Genomic DNA, 14,999 nt, shown 5'->3' on the forward strand with positions numbered 1-14,999 from the left:
TTGAGGGAAAAGTTGGAAGAAGAATTGAAAAAGCAAGAATGGGGAAAAAAATAGGACTAGGAATGATTCTAAAAATGTCCACTGCAGTGGCTAGCCACACATTTTACTCAAACTTGCTGGTAGCCTATGGAAACAGACAGTACTTTATGTCATATTTTGCTATTTCTGTTACTCATGAATTTTTAAACAATCTTTTTGTTTATTTATTTGAAAGACAGAAAGAGAGGAGAAGACAGAAAGGAACTTCTATCCATGTATTCCTCTCAAAATGCTTTCCCTGATAAGAACTGACTCAGGCCAAAGCTGGGAGCCAGGAGTTCAGTCCAGGTCTACTGCCTAGATAATAGTGGCCCAACTAGCTGCGCTATCATTGCTATGTCACAGTCTGCATTCTTAGGAAGTTGGACACAGGAGCCAAAGGCAGCAGTCAAACCGAGGGCACTGCGATGGAATGCAGCGTCTTCACTCGTGGTCACCACTGTGCTCAATGGTGACAGTTAGACTGGAATTTTCAGATTATATTTTGACACATGAAGTATCACTGGAAGGAAAAGTCAAGTATGGGTGAGATCTTATGTCTTTAGGCCTTTTCTGTGGTCTGTAAGATATCTGACCTGCCTTCTTTATAACCGTCTTGTTTGCTCATTCTTTGGTCACACCATTGACTGCTTTGTCATGAATCAGGTTGAACAAAAATCTGTCCCTCGTAGTGACATAACTGAAGCCGTGTTCTGGGGCTGATGGGTCAGGGGTAGCTGCCTCTTACACCAAAGGCATTATTAACTCAACTGCTCCTCCCTTTCTGTAACCTCACTGTCACCCTCAGGTCATGGAAATAATTATAAAGAGAGAATTATTTTATTGTCTCATTTCTTATGCATTGCTTTCTTCAAGTTCGGGGGTTTTTCAGAGGCAGAGTCATAACACAATCATGCCAATAAATAACTGAAGTTCTGTTTATGTACCTGTTGTCACACTTTCTATTTCCCCAGCTGCTGAGATGTTGAGAATAACCTTTGTAGGAGAGAGACCTAATGGCTGTCCAGATGAAAAGCCAAAAAAGATTAATCAATCAGTGACCTTTCTCAGAGCAAAATCAGTTTCCATCCAAGAGAGAATTGCTTGTGGTCTGTACTGTCATTTCTAGAAGATTCAGTCAGGAGTAAGCAAGAGGGAGACTTTGTAATTTTTTTAATATTATGAATGAACATTAAATTGGAAGAGTTTGCTTAAAAAATGTTGAATATCAAAAGGTAGCATTCAGAGTATGTGTTGCAAATTGACTGAATCTGTCCCCGAAATGAGTAAATGCAGGAGTCTTTCTCTGGCCTGCACCAACCAGTGTACTGTCCCATTCTGTGTTCAGGGGTTTTTGATCATCCAGTCAACTAAGAGAGCACTGGTTCATGATGTGACTAATTCAGTCAACCAAGCTTACATCAGTGCACAGTATAAACGATCCAGTCAGCTGAAATGGTATAGCACACATACCTAGCTTTAAGTATTATGCACTTTTAACTATCCAATCAGTAAGTCACATCCCAGCTAGTAGCAAACAGCAGAAGCAGGCAAACAGGAACTGCCAATTCTGATTATAAAAGACAATTTGAGTCAATCAGCTTATTGTAAGACCTGTAAAAGAAAAGCAAGATCTCGTCCTGGAATGAGATAAGCTCTCTCACTTTTCTTTCAGGATTTTCCAGGAACCCAAAGTTATGGCAAAGGTCAGGTTATAGATGTGTCCCAGAAACATTTCAGAAACCTGTGCTTATTGTTTCCATTTTCTATTGTCTGGGCTGTCACATATGATTGCTAAGAAATCCTTGCTGACAAGACCACTGATTTTTTTCAAGCTAGATCCTCAGAGCTTCTTGAGCGCAGCAATGTGGTGAGTGGAGATAGGTTGCCTTCCAACAATCCTTTCCTTTGATTAGGCAGATCCATTCATCTTCATTGTCTGGCTAACAATACATTGACCTTCAGGTCTTTTAGTTTACCTGAATAGTCCAGCCTAATGGAAGGATGAAGAGCTCTCCATATTGTGCTGGGAAGAATGATGATGATATATTGTGTAGTTTTGTCTAGCCATTCTAATTGTTCTCAATTTAAGTCTCTGAGGCTAAGAATTTCTTTGTCAATCATTATCTAACTGAACCAAGAGGTCCCAGTTTGCAAGCATGGGGAAAACAAAACTAATTGTAACCTAACAGTTATCTATTAGGAGATGGTATCAGCTTCTGGAATATCAGAACATGGATTATAGCCTTAAGGAGCTGTTTCTTCCATATGTGTCTTGGAGATGCAGCTTCTAACCAAATCAGTTATGAGCCTGATTGAATTCAAGAATATTCTTGTTTTTAAAAGTTGACATTTTCAACATAAGGTTAAGAGCCAAGAAGAAGTCTAAATAAAGCCAAAAATGAGCTAAATCTTGCTATGAAGTCATAGAAACTAATAAAATATTTTACAAACAGATCAATAGAGAGAAACTGAGTAGAAGTTTAAGTTTACTCATTAAAATGTATACCAAAGGGCTGGTGGCATGGCCTAGCGGCTAAAGTCCTCACCTTGAACACGCTGGGATCCCATATGAGTGCCGGTTCTAATCCCAGTGGCTCCACTTTCCATCCAGCTCCTTGCCTGTGGCCTGGGAAGGCAGCAGAAAACGGCCCAATGCTTTGGGACACTGCGCCCACGTGGGAGACCTGAAAGAGGTTCCTGGTTCCCGGCTTCAGATAGGTGCAGCACCAGCCGTTGCGCTCACTTGGGGAGTGAATAATTGGATGGAAGATCTTCCTCTATGTCTCTCCTCCTCTCTGTATATCCGCCTTTCCAATAAAAATAAATCTTAAAAAAAAAATGTATACCATAGCAATGATAGAAAGAAATAAAAGGTTTAAAGTATTTTTGTGATGTCTCCTGTTCATGATTGGAAATTATTGCTTTAATTGTAATTAATGAAGATGAGAAAATGTAACTGTTCAGTTGAATGTTGTACACCGCTAAAGCTCATGCAATGGCTTGGAAACAGTTTAAGTATGTACTCTAATGGTCCATATGTTGGAACTAGACTGGTTCTGTTTTCTAGAGAGCTTGAACTAGGACGGAACTAGACCTGGTTCTGTTCTCTTGAAGCTTATCCCAATGCATTGTATCTTATAGGAATCTCATATCTAAGTCCGACTCTAGTACTAGTGTAATGAGTCCTTATCTAGGCTTGAGAGGAGGTGAAGGGAATGGTGAGTGGTTTTCTAGGTAGCTACACCCAGAACACTTTCCATAAATATTGCTGTTATTACAGTAAGAGCTACAAAGTGAAGGTAAACTCTATTAAGTGTTTAGTTTCTGTGTGTGTGTGTGTGTGTGTGTGTGTGTGTGTGTGTGTGTGTGTGTATGTGTAGACAGATAGATATAAATATATGTGGTTACGTAGTACCTACATATGCCATTCTGGAATGTAAGTAATTCTGAAAGAATTACCAAAGAGTGTTTCTGTACAGTATGCCCCCAATATAGCACTGGAAGTGTGAAGCAGCATGGCGTGTGAAGCAACTGCGAGTAACTAAAAGAGCCTTGAATGTAGGTTTGTGTGGGAAAGGGCAGATATGAAGGAGCTAGGTGGTAGAGTTTTTCTGTACCGTCCTAAGATGTTTGAATGTTGGTTACTCTGAGACGTTTGTGTGTATTAACACCAGGAGAATGACATCAGAGTTCACTGTTTGAAACATCCCTAGAGCAGCAGCCTGAGAAGAAAGCATGAAAGGGTGAGAACTGAAGCCTGTAGGACCAGTTAGGATCAAGACTGAGGTAGTGATACAACCAAGACCAGGGTGTTACGATGGAGACCCACACTGTCTGTGGGAACCAACAGAAATAACACTCATGGTTGGAGTGATAGCTGTGTACTCAGAACTGCCTTAGTCTGACAGTTAACCAAGGCCAGCTCCATACCTTCACAGAACTTCCCCACTACTGAGGTGGCCGGGAGAAACTTCTGGCTTCCTGCTCTTCATTCTGAACGATAAGCTCAAATGAACTAAGAGCCAAGGTGGGCATTTGACATAGCGGTTAAGATGTTGCAGAGATGTTCACTGGCGCCTTGCCGTGGCCGGGTTCCAGGCCTGGCTTCACTTCCAGTCTTGAGTTTCTGCTCATATATGCGCTGGGAGGCAGCAGGTGATGAATCATGAGCTTGAGTCCCTGGCATTCATCCATATAGGAGATACAGATTGAGTTATATGCTCCTGATTTCAGCCTGCCTCAGCCCCAACTGTTTTGGGAATTTGCAAAGTGAACCAGCAGATAACAAATCTCTGTTTTCCTCCCTTCTCTGCACTGCCCTCCCCAGCTCTGACCTCTCCTCCCCTGACCCCCTTCATACATAAAGAAATAAAATAAATAGGAGTCAATTTTGGGGGAAAGAATCTTGTTGAAACTAGGACATTACGTATTTTGTGTATTGTTGAAAGTGAGGACTACATTAACGGAGTAAGACTTGGATTCTTTGCAGATGACCTGTTTATATTTGTTGATTTAGGACTATGGTGGCAAGCAGTACTCTTCTGCTGCTTGTTTCAGCAGAGAAGAAACTTATTAATTGGGGAACGGGGAGAGCACAATAGCTATGCATTAAGCTAATCCTCCACTTACAAGCACTGGTATCCAACATGGGTGCCAATTCACGTCCCAGCTGCTCCACTTAGCATCATTCTCCCTGCCTAGGCCTGGGAAAGCAGTGAACAATAGCCCAAATCCTTGGGACCCTATACTGTGTGGGAGACCCCGAAGAAGCTCCTGGCTCCTGATTTTAGATCAGTAAAGCTCTGGCCACTGTGAGGCCATTGGAGAGTGAACCAACTGATGGAAGAACTTTCTGTCTTTGCTGCTCTCTGTAAATCTGGCTTTCCAATAAAAATGAACACACACACACACAGAGTCAGACAGAATCTGAGTATCCAGAAATTGTTCCCTGCAAATTCTCAGGATCCCAGTGCGATTGTTCCACTGGGCTTCTTGTGAACCCTCCTTTAGTATAAGCAGGTTTGTTTCCTTACTAAAGACGTTGCATGGTCATACATGACCAATAAAGGTATTTTTGCTTCCGTTTGGGTCTAAATTGAAGCTACTTCATAAGTGTGTAGAATTTTATACTGATTTACCTTGTGTTATTTTGACGATGGCATTGCATCTTCCTTGAAACTACTAGTTAACATTTAAATCATTTTGATATATTAGTTTGCTTATGAGCTTACTTTTAACTGTTGTTTGCTATCTAAGCAGGCCATCCTAAACTGAAGAATAGATTTCATCCTAAAAGCTGTTTGATAGTGACATCTTTAGAAATTATGGCTGCCTTCTCTCACTGAAACAAACTTGGTATATGTGATGGAGTTCTTGCATTTTAACTCAAGCTTCCCATGCCAGTAGAGGATCTTTCAACACAAGCTGCTTGGTTTCCTGAGAAGGAAGGGACAAGGAGTGGGATGGAGTCCTGTGTGGGCATTGTCTGTGGGCACATTCAAGGAATGGTGGGGAAATGCTTCTGGGAACTCATGGTTGGAAGAAGAGAAAAAAAGGAGGAAAGAATAAGCCTGCATTTATACTGTGGAGCTGCTTCTGGTTTTCTTGTTTGTTTGTTTTTTTTTAAAGATTTATTGATTTTTATTTTTATTAGGAAGTCAGATATACAGAGAGAGGAAGAGACAAAGAGAGGACGATCTTCCCTTGGAGGATTCACTCCCCAAGTGATCACAATGACCAGAGCTGTGCTGATCTGAAGCCAGGAGCCCCAGAGTTTCTTCCTGGTTTCCCATGCTGGTGCAGAAACCCAAGGTTTTAGGACATCCTCGACTGCTTTCCCAGGCCACAAGCAGGGAGCTGGATGGGAAGCGGGGCTGCCAGGATTAGAACCGATGCCCATATGGGATCCCAGTGCATTCAAGGTGAGGGCACTAGGCCACTGTGCCAGGCCCCACCTCTGACATTTTAATAAAAGTAGGATGTATTTAGTGTCCTAACAGCATTTTCAGATGTCATGTACCTGTTCTCTGCCCCTTGAATCCCTGAGTAGGGAACAATTTAAAAATCATTTAAAATGAGTAACCCAACAGAGAAAATGACTGTTCTGAGTAACATACAGTAAACAGCAACTGCACAGTATTGTAGAAATCAGTACATAGGTAATTGGATGTACAGTCTTCAAAATAAACTATGGGACATTGGCTTGATTTTAACCTTTGTCCATAGCCTGTTTTCCTAACGATTTATATCTTAGACGTTGAGTAGAGTAAAGAAGTTAACTTTAACTGGAACATTCCACCAGCTTCTCCTTGAAATGCTTGATTACCGTTAGGTGGCCTTTCAGCAGCAGATGTCAAAGCTTTATGCCTAGATGGAAGGAGAATAAGTTGGTCTGCGTGAATAGATAGTTTTTATATCCTTGATGGCTCAAAACAGGGAAGAGCTTTGTGCTTTTCACAGTTTGTGTTCTAACAACATGTGTTAAGCAGCTTCTCTTGTGCTTGACAAGATGCTAAACCTTTAACGTTCAGAGATGAACAAAACATACAGAGCCCAAGCCCAATTTGCTGTAATTATAATCTATAATTTCTAATTTCAAAAGTTTAAAAAGTATTTTATTGGAGTTTTTGGAAGTTTCAAACTTGGAAGTTAATAAACTTCCCTGATATTCCCAAGAAACTTGAAATATGTTAAGCTTTCCCCGGAGAGTAGAGGATTTACCATGTTTTTTGACATACACATAAAGTGTGATAGGGACACGGATGTATAATATCAGTCTTGGTACATTCAAAGCTGATTCAGGTGGTAGAAATAACAAAAACAGAATCACATTAAATTGAAATTCAGTGTAGTGACTTCTGGAGCCACAAGATGTTGGTGACCCAGGCAAAGGGACAGGGCTCCGATTTCGCAGTATTTTCCCTTTTTTCCCGTTAGTCTCTTGAGATCTGCGAAGTACATCAAATTAGAGGACCATCACAGGTGCTTTACAGAAAACTAGCATTAGCTGGGTGGCTCCCTTGGATGGGGCAGCATGTCCTCCATTCCTACTGCTAATTCAATGTCTGGGAATGTGAACTGCTGAGACTCTAGTGAGGGAAAGGTGTGTCCCACACACAATGGAAGTTGAGCAAATTCTCTCTGAATGCAGGATTTCCACAAGCAGGTTTTGATGACCCTCGAATTAACTGTATATTATACTAAGATGTTAACGAGAACTTGTCCTCCTAGCACTGTGAGAATTGTTGTTTTCAGATGGGTCAGCTCCTTTATCTCACAGAATATTCCCATAAGCTTCAGAGCAACACACCTGTAGATTGAATAAACACTCCCAAAACATATACGTACATTTTGTCTGATTTTTAAAAAGTGCTGATGTTTAAAAAGCACAACTCCTCATGTTTGAACCCCATAGAATAGGTGCTACCACTTGCGTTTTGAGTTTCTAGACTTCTGGCAAGCACAGTTTATATGTGAATTTGGACATTTAATACATCTCACAGTCTATTGTGTGTGATGTTGGGGGCACTAACTTTAAAATTCCTGCACACTGGACTTGATCATAGTTCTTACAGTCGCCAGCTTTCAGTCTAAAAAAAAAATAATAGTAAAGATAATAAAAATATACCTATTTAGAAGTTTGCTGTGAATAATATAAAGGAGCTGACATACATGAAATTTTTAGTCTGGCATTTAATAAATGCTTAGTAATCCAACCTGCTCTTGCTGTGCTCTGCCACATTGTCCCCTTTGCACCATAATTCCCTGTGGGGATTGAGGGCTTGGAGGAGCAGGGAGATGTTACCAGGTTTTTGTGTACAAACTTTTAGATAGATATGCAATCAACCAAGGAAAATACATAACAAAACTTTTACTATGGCTTATAAAGTCTTTTATTTTTGATGTGAAGTTCTGTGTGAAATTAAGTATTCTAAGGCAGCAAGAAACATTTTGTTAAAGCATTGTGGTGTTCGGTGTTTTGTTCAGTTTTTATTTTAGCAGGGAGGAAGAAGGCTTACTGTCATTTACATGGGCTAATCAGTGAAACAACATCTGTAACTAAATACCAGCTGATATGTCATTCACTCAGTTTTTATACTCTCCAGCTATTAACTCACAAATGAGGAAGAAACTGATTGTTGTCATTCAGGGTCCGTCTCTTTCACTTACCATGCTGATCTCCAGTTGTATCTATTTGGTTGCATGTGTCAGAAGTTCATTCTTTTTTTATGACTGAGTTAAAAACCACACTTTCCTTTCTAATATTTGTACTCTTTTATTTATCTTTTTCAAGGAGTATTTTGTGTTACTTTGTAATTTGCCTTAATTCCCAACTGAAAAGTCAGCTTTGTCCTAAATTGATGTGGGTGGCTAAAAACTGCCTAAAAATTAACTTAAAATCAAGGGTAATTTAAAATTTTTTTTGAGGTGTTGATACTTTCATATAATTTAATATGAAAATTAAATGTTTTTATATGCAAAACAGATACAAAGTTAGATTTTATGACAAAGAAAATAAATATTCTTTTTTTAATTCTTTTTCTCTAGCTCAACTGAGAAGTCATTTCCTTGGAGACCAACAGGTATGATATTTTTTATTTCAAACAAAGCTTTTGTATTTTACAGAGACACACCAACACGAGTTGCAAAGCTTACTCTGTTAATTTACTATCTGGTGAAGCCAAGCCCAGTCCTTAAGAGTTGCCAGCACTGAGCTAAGTTTGAAGTTGTAGGCCTTGGTACACTTAGTGTTTAACTGAGTAGTTTTATAAATTCCAACTGTAAAGAAAGTAAAACATTGGACAGCAGCAATATCATTTTGATGGTATGTCGTTTTATGTTGTTCTCCATCATAACAAAGCAGAGAAGAATCTCACCAAAGGCCTTTGTGTAACCTGGGGAGGCTAGTAGCTCAATCATACAGATGGAGGACTTCTCACAGTCTTTCTTCTATGCCAAGAAGAGCTGCTTGCATTCTGTGTTTTCTTTATGGATCCACAAATAGACCATCTGGGAACTTCTCATACAGTCTAGTAAATTGCTCGGTATCCTTTAAAGCAGCGCCCCCCCCCCCCCTTTTTTTTCTATCCCGAATAGGATAAAACACGAAGGGTGACTTACATGAAGGAAAATGTGTCCCACTTTTACAAATATTTGGAGTCTTCATATTCAATAAAGTACTGCATTGAGCAGCCACATTATGTACCAGGTTGAGTGTGAATGTCTGGGCAGTAGTGACACCATACTGAAGTCCTTGTCCACTATCCTTTTTGGAGCTTACACTGTGAACAATGATGCAAGCAGTGTTAACAAATGCTAGAATAAGCTTCCATAACTAAATGCTTCAGCACTTTTCAAACAAGGGTTGAACTGAGAAGAGCTTAGATTACCTAATACCTGCTGTGTAACTTTACCTGTGCCTGGTTCTAGGACTGTATTTGTGTTTGCAGTATGTGCAGGTCACTCTGCTACTTTGCAAGCTGATCATAGGAAGTGTAGGGCCTTTTCACACTGTTGATGAGGCAGGGACAGAGGAACAGCTACCTGACACAAAGATGCACAAACAGCCATGTAATCAAGGGCAGACTCAGCGTGAAACAGTGTGTGGCTGATTGTAACGTCCAGGAGGCATCTACGCACAGCTCTACAGAAAAGACAGGCCTGACACTACCTGGACTGATGCTGGCCGCCTGTGCAGTGGGCATTGGAGCTGGCAGAGAGACAGCACAAGTGGCACTTGGAAATCTTTAAGACTGGTTTGGGGTGGAAAGAGGCTAGAGGCAAAGTTAGAGGGCTGTGGTGTGTCAATTGATAGAAATCTTTAAGGACCAGGGACTTTGAACTTTCAGGGACCCTGGGAAGGCATTGAAAGTCTTTTAAACAACAACAAATCATGTAATTTCACCATTCCTTGTGAGAAATAACAGAGCTGTGAGCTGGAAGGCAGAAAAATTAGAGGCAAGAAGACCAACCTAAGGGGTATTGCTGAGTTGGGGGTATAAGCAGTCATGTGAAGTGGGTGGTTACTGAGGAAGCAAGGGCTGACTTGGGGTGGGAGTGGGAGACAATGATAACTTTGAGGTCTAAATTTGGGAGGATGCCAGTGCCCCTGAGGCAATGCAGTTGAGTTGAGATGGGGAACCAGTTCAGGAGGGCTCCCTGAACTACAGTGTTAAATGTGTTGGATTTGAGATGATTAAAGAACAGCAAGTGAAAACATCCAGTAAGCATTTAGAAATGTGAGCACTACAGAAAAGCACTAATCAAATGAGAGAGAAGACAGCCTCTCAAATGGGAGCCATGTGTATTACTGCTTGGTTATGTGATTCAGACATGCAGACTGAAGTACTATGGGGCAGGGACACCTGAGGTGGAGAAGAGCAAGCCTCGGCAATAAGAGAAAGACCTAAAACCTGCCTGAGTTGACAGGAATTTGGATGAGAGCACTGTTACTTCCCCCGCATTGCTCAGCCCTTCCATCCTTACTGAGGACAGGTACCCTGTCTGCCCTGTTCACCAGATATTCCCGGAACCCAGTGGTTGTTAGGCCAGGTGATTGGTCATAGGGCATGAATTCATGCCTACATAAGTGAATGATAAAGGCAGCTTTGCACTGTTGCCGGAATGTTTGAATATGTACCTGTTGGCTTCACAGCTAAAATCTAGGCACTGGGAAAGTCTTGATTTTCATTTTCTCTGTACCTCTAACCTTAAAAAATGACTAAATCTTATATGTAAGATGGAAATAATATAAACATTTTAAAATTTCAGTAACAACACATGCACTTTAGGAAAAATACACTAAAAGTTGTGTGTGTGTGTGTTTTAATCTCAAGTGCTTTGATTCTTTACTTGATTCACAGTGCGCGTGAAGCATTGTAGCCTGACACAGCATTTACCGCAGGATTGCAGATCTCTTTCCTTGTGCAAATTTGGGATGCATGGATTTGAACTCAATTTTATTTCCTTCTAAGCTTTTTTCTTCTCATTATAGCAGCTTTATTGAACTATAAATTATATGCATACTGTTGGCCCATTAAAATTGTATACTTCTGATTTTTTTAGTTTATCAGAGTGGTGCATCTGTCAGCACAATTTTGAAATATTTTTTTCACCCCTAAAAGAAAATACATCCCAAATAGCAATGATTCCTGTTTTGTCCCTAAAACATCCAGTCTCAGACAACCACTAACTCATCATTTTCTTAATGATTTGCTTGTTGTACACATTTTGTATAAATGGAGTCAAACAACATCTTGTCCTGCATTCCCTGCCTCTTTTGCTTAGTGTGATACCAGGATTCATACTTGCTGGAGTGTGTGGATTATTACTTGCTTCTTTCTCACTGCCACATTATGTTCTGTCCCACAGATGTAACATTTTACTCACCTTTTTATTTACACATTTTGGCTGTTAGGATTACCACTGCTGTGAACATTCATGTACAAGTTTTGGGTTTATGTTTTCATTTCTCTTAGAATACACCTACCAATGAGACGGCTAGGTCACATAGTAACTGTTTAACCATTAAGCAACAGCTGGATTTTCTTCTAACATGGCTTCACCATTTTACATTTATCCAGTAAAGAGTCCTTTTCCACTTCTTCACCATGTATTGCTGTTTTTGTTATTAAAGCCAGTCTAATGGGTATAGAGTAATATCGCCTGGTGATTTTTGGCTTAATTTCCCTGATGGCTGAAATGTGTGGATTTCCCAGTTGCCTTCATATCAGCATTGTTTTTTCTGATTCTAAGTGTAACATATACTCATCCTAATTTATTTGGAAAATATAGAAAAATATTCAAAGAAAATTAAATTACTCAATCTGTCCTGTCAGTTATCTTTCCTATTTCTTCCTATGTGAGTGTGTGTGTGTGTTTTCCTGTTACAGAAAAATTGAAAAAAAAAGAAGTCCTGCAAATACAATTGTATTTGTCACTTTTCTCAAATAATATATCATACGCAGTTACCATTTAATAGACTTTTCTGTAAACTCAGCCTTATATAATAGCATTAATATATTTCAGAAATATTGAGAGCCCTAATCAGTTGTTTAGCACATGCTTGTCAGTGTTGAAGCAGCCTAGCCCTCGGAGGACTTCAGACTTCCTGGAGGGGAACTGTAGTGGACGTACGCATGCAGGTGGACCTAGAGCCATGCAGGAGGTGTTGTGAAGGGAAATTTGAACCATGCACCACACATTTTCCTCTATCTCCATTATTTGACATCTGGTTTGTTGCTGATTATTCACTCTTACAAATAAATGAGGTAGATATCTCTATATACGATTATATTACATCCATCCCTTAGGCTAGAATTTTAGAGAGAAAATTATTTAAAATAAATGACATTGTTAGTTTTTGCTATATGTAACCAAGTTGTCTTCCTACAAGATTGTGCTATCTTTATCACCCTCCAGGTATATGAGATTGATCTTCTCATATGCTCTCATTGATGTCATCATTTGTATTTCTGCTTATCAAAAAATATGAAAAAACCCTGTAAAGAGGCTGTTCTTTTTCTCTTGGAGGTTAGTATCTGATAAGAGACAAGGAAAACCATTGTGTCTATCAGTGTTCAGCTAAAAGCAGATCCCCTGTCGTTAGTTCAGTATATGGAATTGGATACCCAGGTGGAAGACTGGCAGTGTTGAACAGGATGATGAAGCACCCACGGGATTCCTGATGCATGGAAGCTGCTACCCCTCCTAGGACTGCGGGTGCCAAGCAGTGGATGGTTTGGAGAGAGTCCTGCAAATGGACCAGTGGGAGAAGGCAGGATGGGAAACAGGATGGTGTATAGCCTTGGCTAGAATCAAGAAGGAGACACGGCCCTTGCCAGAAATGCTGCCCACCAAAGAGCAAAGAAACAGGATGGTTTTTCCATTCAGGTCTTTTCCAGCCCTCTGCGCAGTCTGTGTACTGTCTAATGAGAGCAGGAGAGGCCTTTCGTGGGTGTTTAAGTACCAAAGCCCAGCAGGCACTGTGTGTACATGTGGGTTGATTTATGATAGAGGCAGCAGAAGCCAAACCATGCAGACATGTGATAGCACATGCTGTCGGTTTTACATTCTTCCTATCAACTTCTCCTGTTCATGTACTTGACCACCATCTTCATGATGTTTGTCGTGGCTGCATAACAAATATACTGTGATGGGTTTTTTTCCCTTGCTTTGCAGTAAATTTTTTTACACATTTCATCACTTTAGAAGATTAAATAATCAACTTAATAACATGGTAGACAAGTATATAGATATAATGTATTACACACAAAATTAAATGGGTTTGAATTAAATGTGTTTTCTTTGACAGGGAGACTTGTAGGTATTAACTTCCAAGTGCAGCAGTCACAACTGGCATTCACTGTATTAATGTTAGTTTTCTTAGACTTGCCTGCTTTTCACCTATGCTTGTCACATTTAAATTGTACTCATGACAGTAAGTTATAAGTGAAGAACACTGAAGAATGATTTTATGAGTAAGAGTCCAACTTATTTTTTTCTAGTAGATATACATGCTATTATTAACTCAAGTACACACTAATTACTGCAAGTTTTGTTGCTGCTTTTGCTTTAGCATGTATTTTTTTCTAGTTGTTATGCATGTGAAAACACTTTAATGGGAACATCATCTTGTTTTTAGAATTCGGCATTCCTATTCAAAATGAACCACAGATGGAATCAATATGAAAAACTGTTTGAAAGGTCTTTCTTACATGTTGCTTTGGCTAGATTTTAACAAAACTCCTTATTCATTTCTGTGGTCTTCTATGTAAGAAAGAATAATACAAAGCAATTTAAGATTGAAGTTCAGTTCATGTTCCTCATTTTCTATTCTATTTTGAACTTTTATTTGTGATTTTTTGCATCCCCACTGTGCTACTTTTATATTTTATGAACTTAATATGAAAAGCCTTCTCTAAGACTTTAGGGAGTGTGGAGGTTTATTAGAAGGGAGTGGTGGATTACTGTTTGGAGAAACCCTGCTTTCTCTGGTATTTTCAGGATGTTGCAGTTTGAAAGACCAGATGAGCTGCTGAACCAGATGAGCTGCTGACTGCACCATGGTTTTCTAGGAAAAATGTAGGATTCCCTGGGCAAATAAGATTTCCATTTCTTTATGGTACAGTTGCAGGAGAAAGTAGCTTTTGCTTTCTGTAGGTGATTGCTTGGTCTTTTAAACTGTCATGGGGGTGGATGACTACAAACAAAAAGCCAAAGCCCTTTAAATGTAGAGGGCAGAGAAGCTACTTCTCAAAGGCTGAGAAAGGGCTACCTAGGCTATCATTTTTGTTTTGTCAGATTACCTTGCTAGAAATCATGAAGTTTTCTTGAAACATTTTATTTTTTCTTTTGCCCTCTTATGTATTTTCTAGTTCAGGCATCTTGCATATTTGCTTTCTCAAGCCATAAATACACATCATTTCTCTTATGATGAGGATGATTATTGTCTAGTGTGTTACATCTTGGTGTCTTCCCAGGCCCCACATCTCTGCTAACGTAGAGTATCTACTTTCATGAAAATTAGTTGTACAAAGTGGATACTGCCCATCAGGAAAAAACTGGATGGTGGAGCCAGGGATTGAATCTTTTCGTTGAAGTCATCATTGGCAGCCTGATTGCCTCTGAGCACTCTGCATGCTGCTTTCCAAAGTGGCTGCACTAGCCTACACTCACACTTACAAACTCTCTTATGAGTTCCAATAGTCTTTTGTTTGAGCCTTTAGATCTTTCTGTGTATAAGATTGTGTCATTTGCAAATAGGAATAAGTTTTATTCCTTGTTTCCAATTTGAATCTTTTCCCATAGCTCTAGCAGTGTTTTTCCAATACTGTGTTGAATAGCAGTTGTGAAAGTGGACAACCTTGTCTAGTTCCTGGTTTTAGTGGAGAAGCTTTCAGTCTTTCTCTGTTCCATATGAGGCAGGCAATGGATTTTTCTGTATTGCTTTGATTGTATTGTAGAATGTTCCTTCCTAT

At 39.7% G+C, this 14,999-nt stretch overlaps 1 protein-coding gene across 9 annotated transcripts in view; it reads left to right on the top strand.

The window, feature by feature from the left end:
• PKP4 (plakophilin 4) overlaps nucleotides 1-14,999 on the top strand; it is a 222,306-nt gene that overhangs the window by 139,097 nt on the left and 68,210 nt on the right. For all 9 annotated transcript variants that reach the window (XM_040971595.1, XM_040971600.1, XM_040971598.1 and 6 more), the window contains one exon: nucleotides 8,569-8,603. In XM_040971595.1, the coding sequence (XP_040827529.1) occupies nucleotides 8,569-8,603 (35 nt within the window). The remainder of the gene's footprint in view (nucleotides 1-8,568; nucleotides 8,604-14,999) is intronic.

This window comes from Ochotona curzoniae, unplaced genomic scaffold (assembly GCF_017591425.1).
Source record: "Ochotona curzoniae isolate NIBS_2020 unplaced genomic scaffold, NIBS_Ocur_1.0 contig_2210, whole genome shotgun sequence".
Classification (NCBI taxonomy): domain Eukaryota; kingdom Metazoa; phylum Chordata; class Mammalia; order Lagomorpha; family Ochotonidae; genus Ochotona; species Ochotona curzoniae.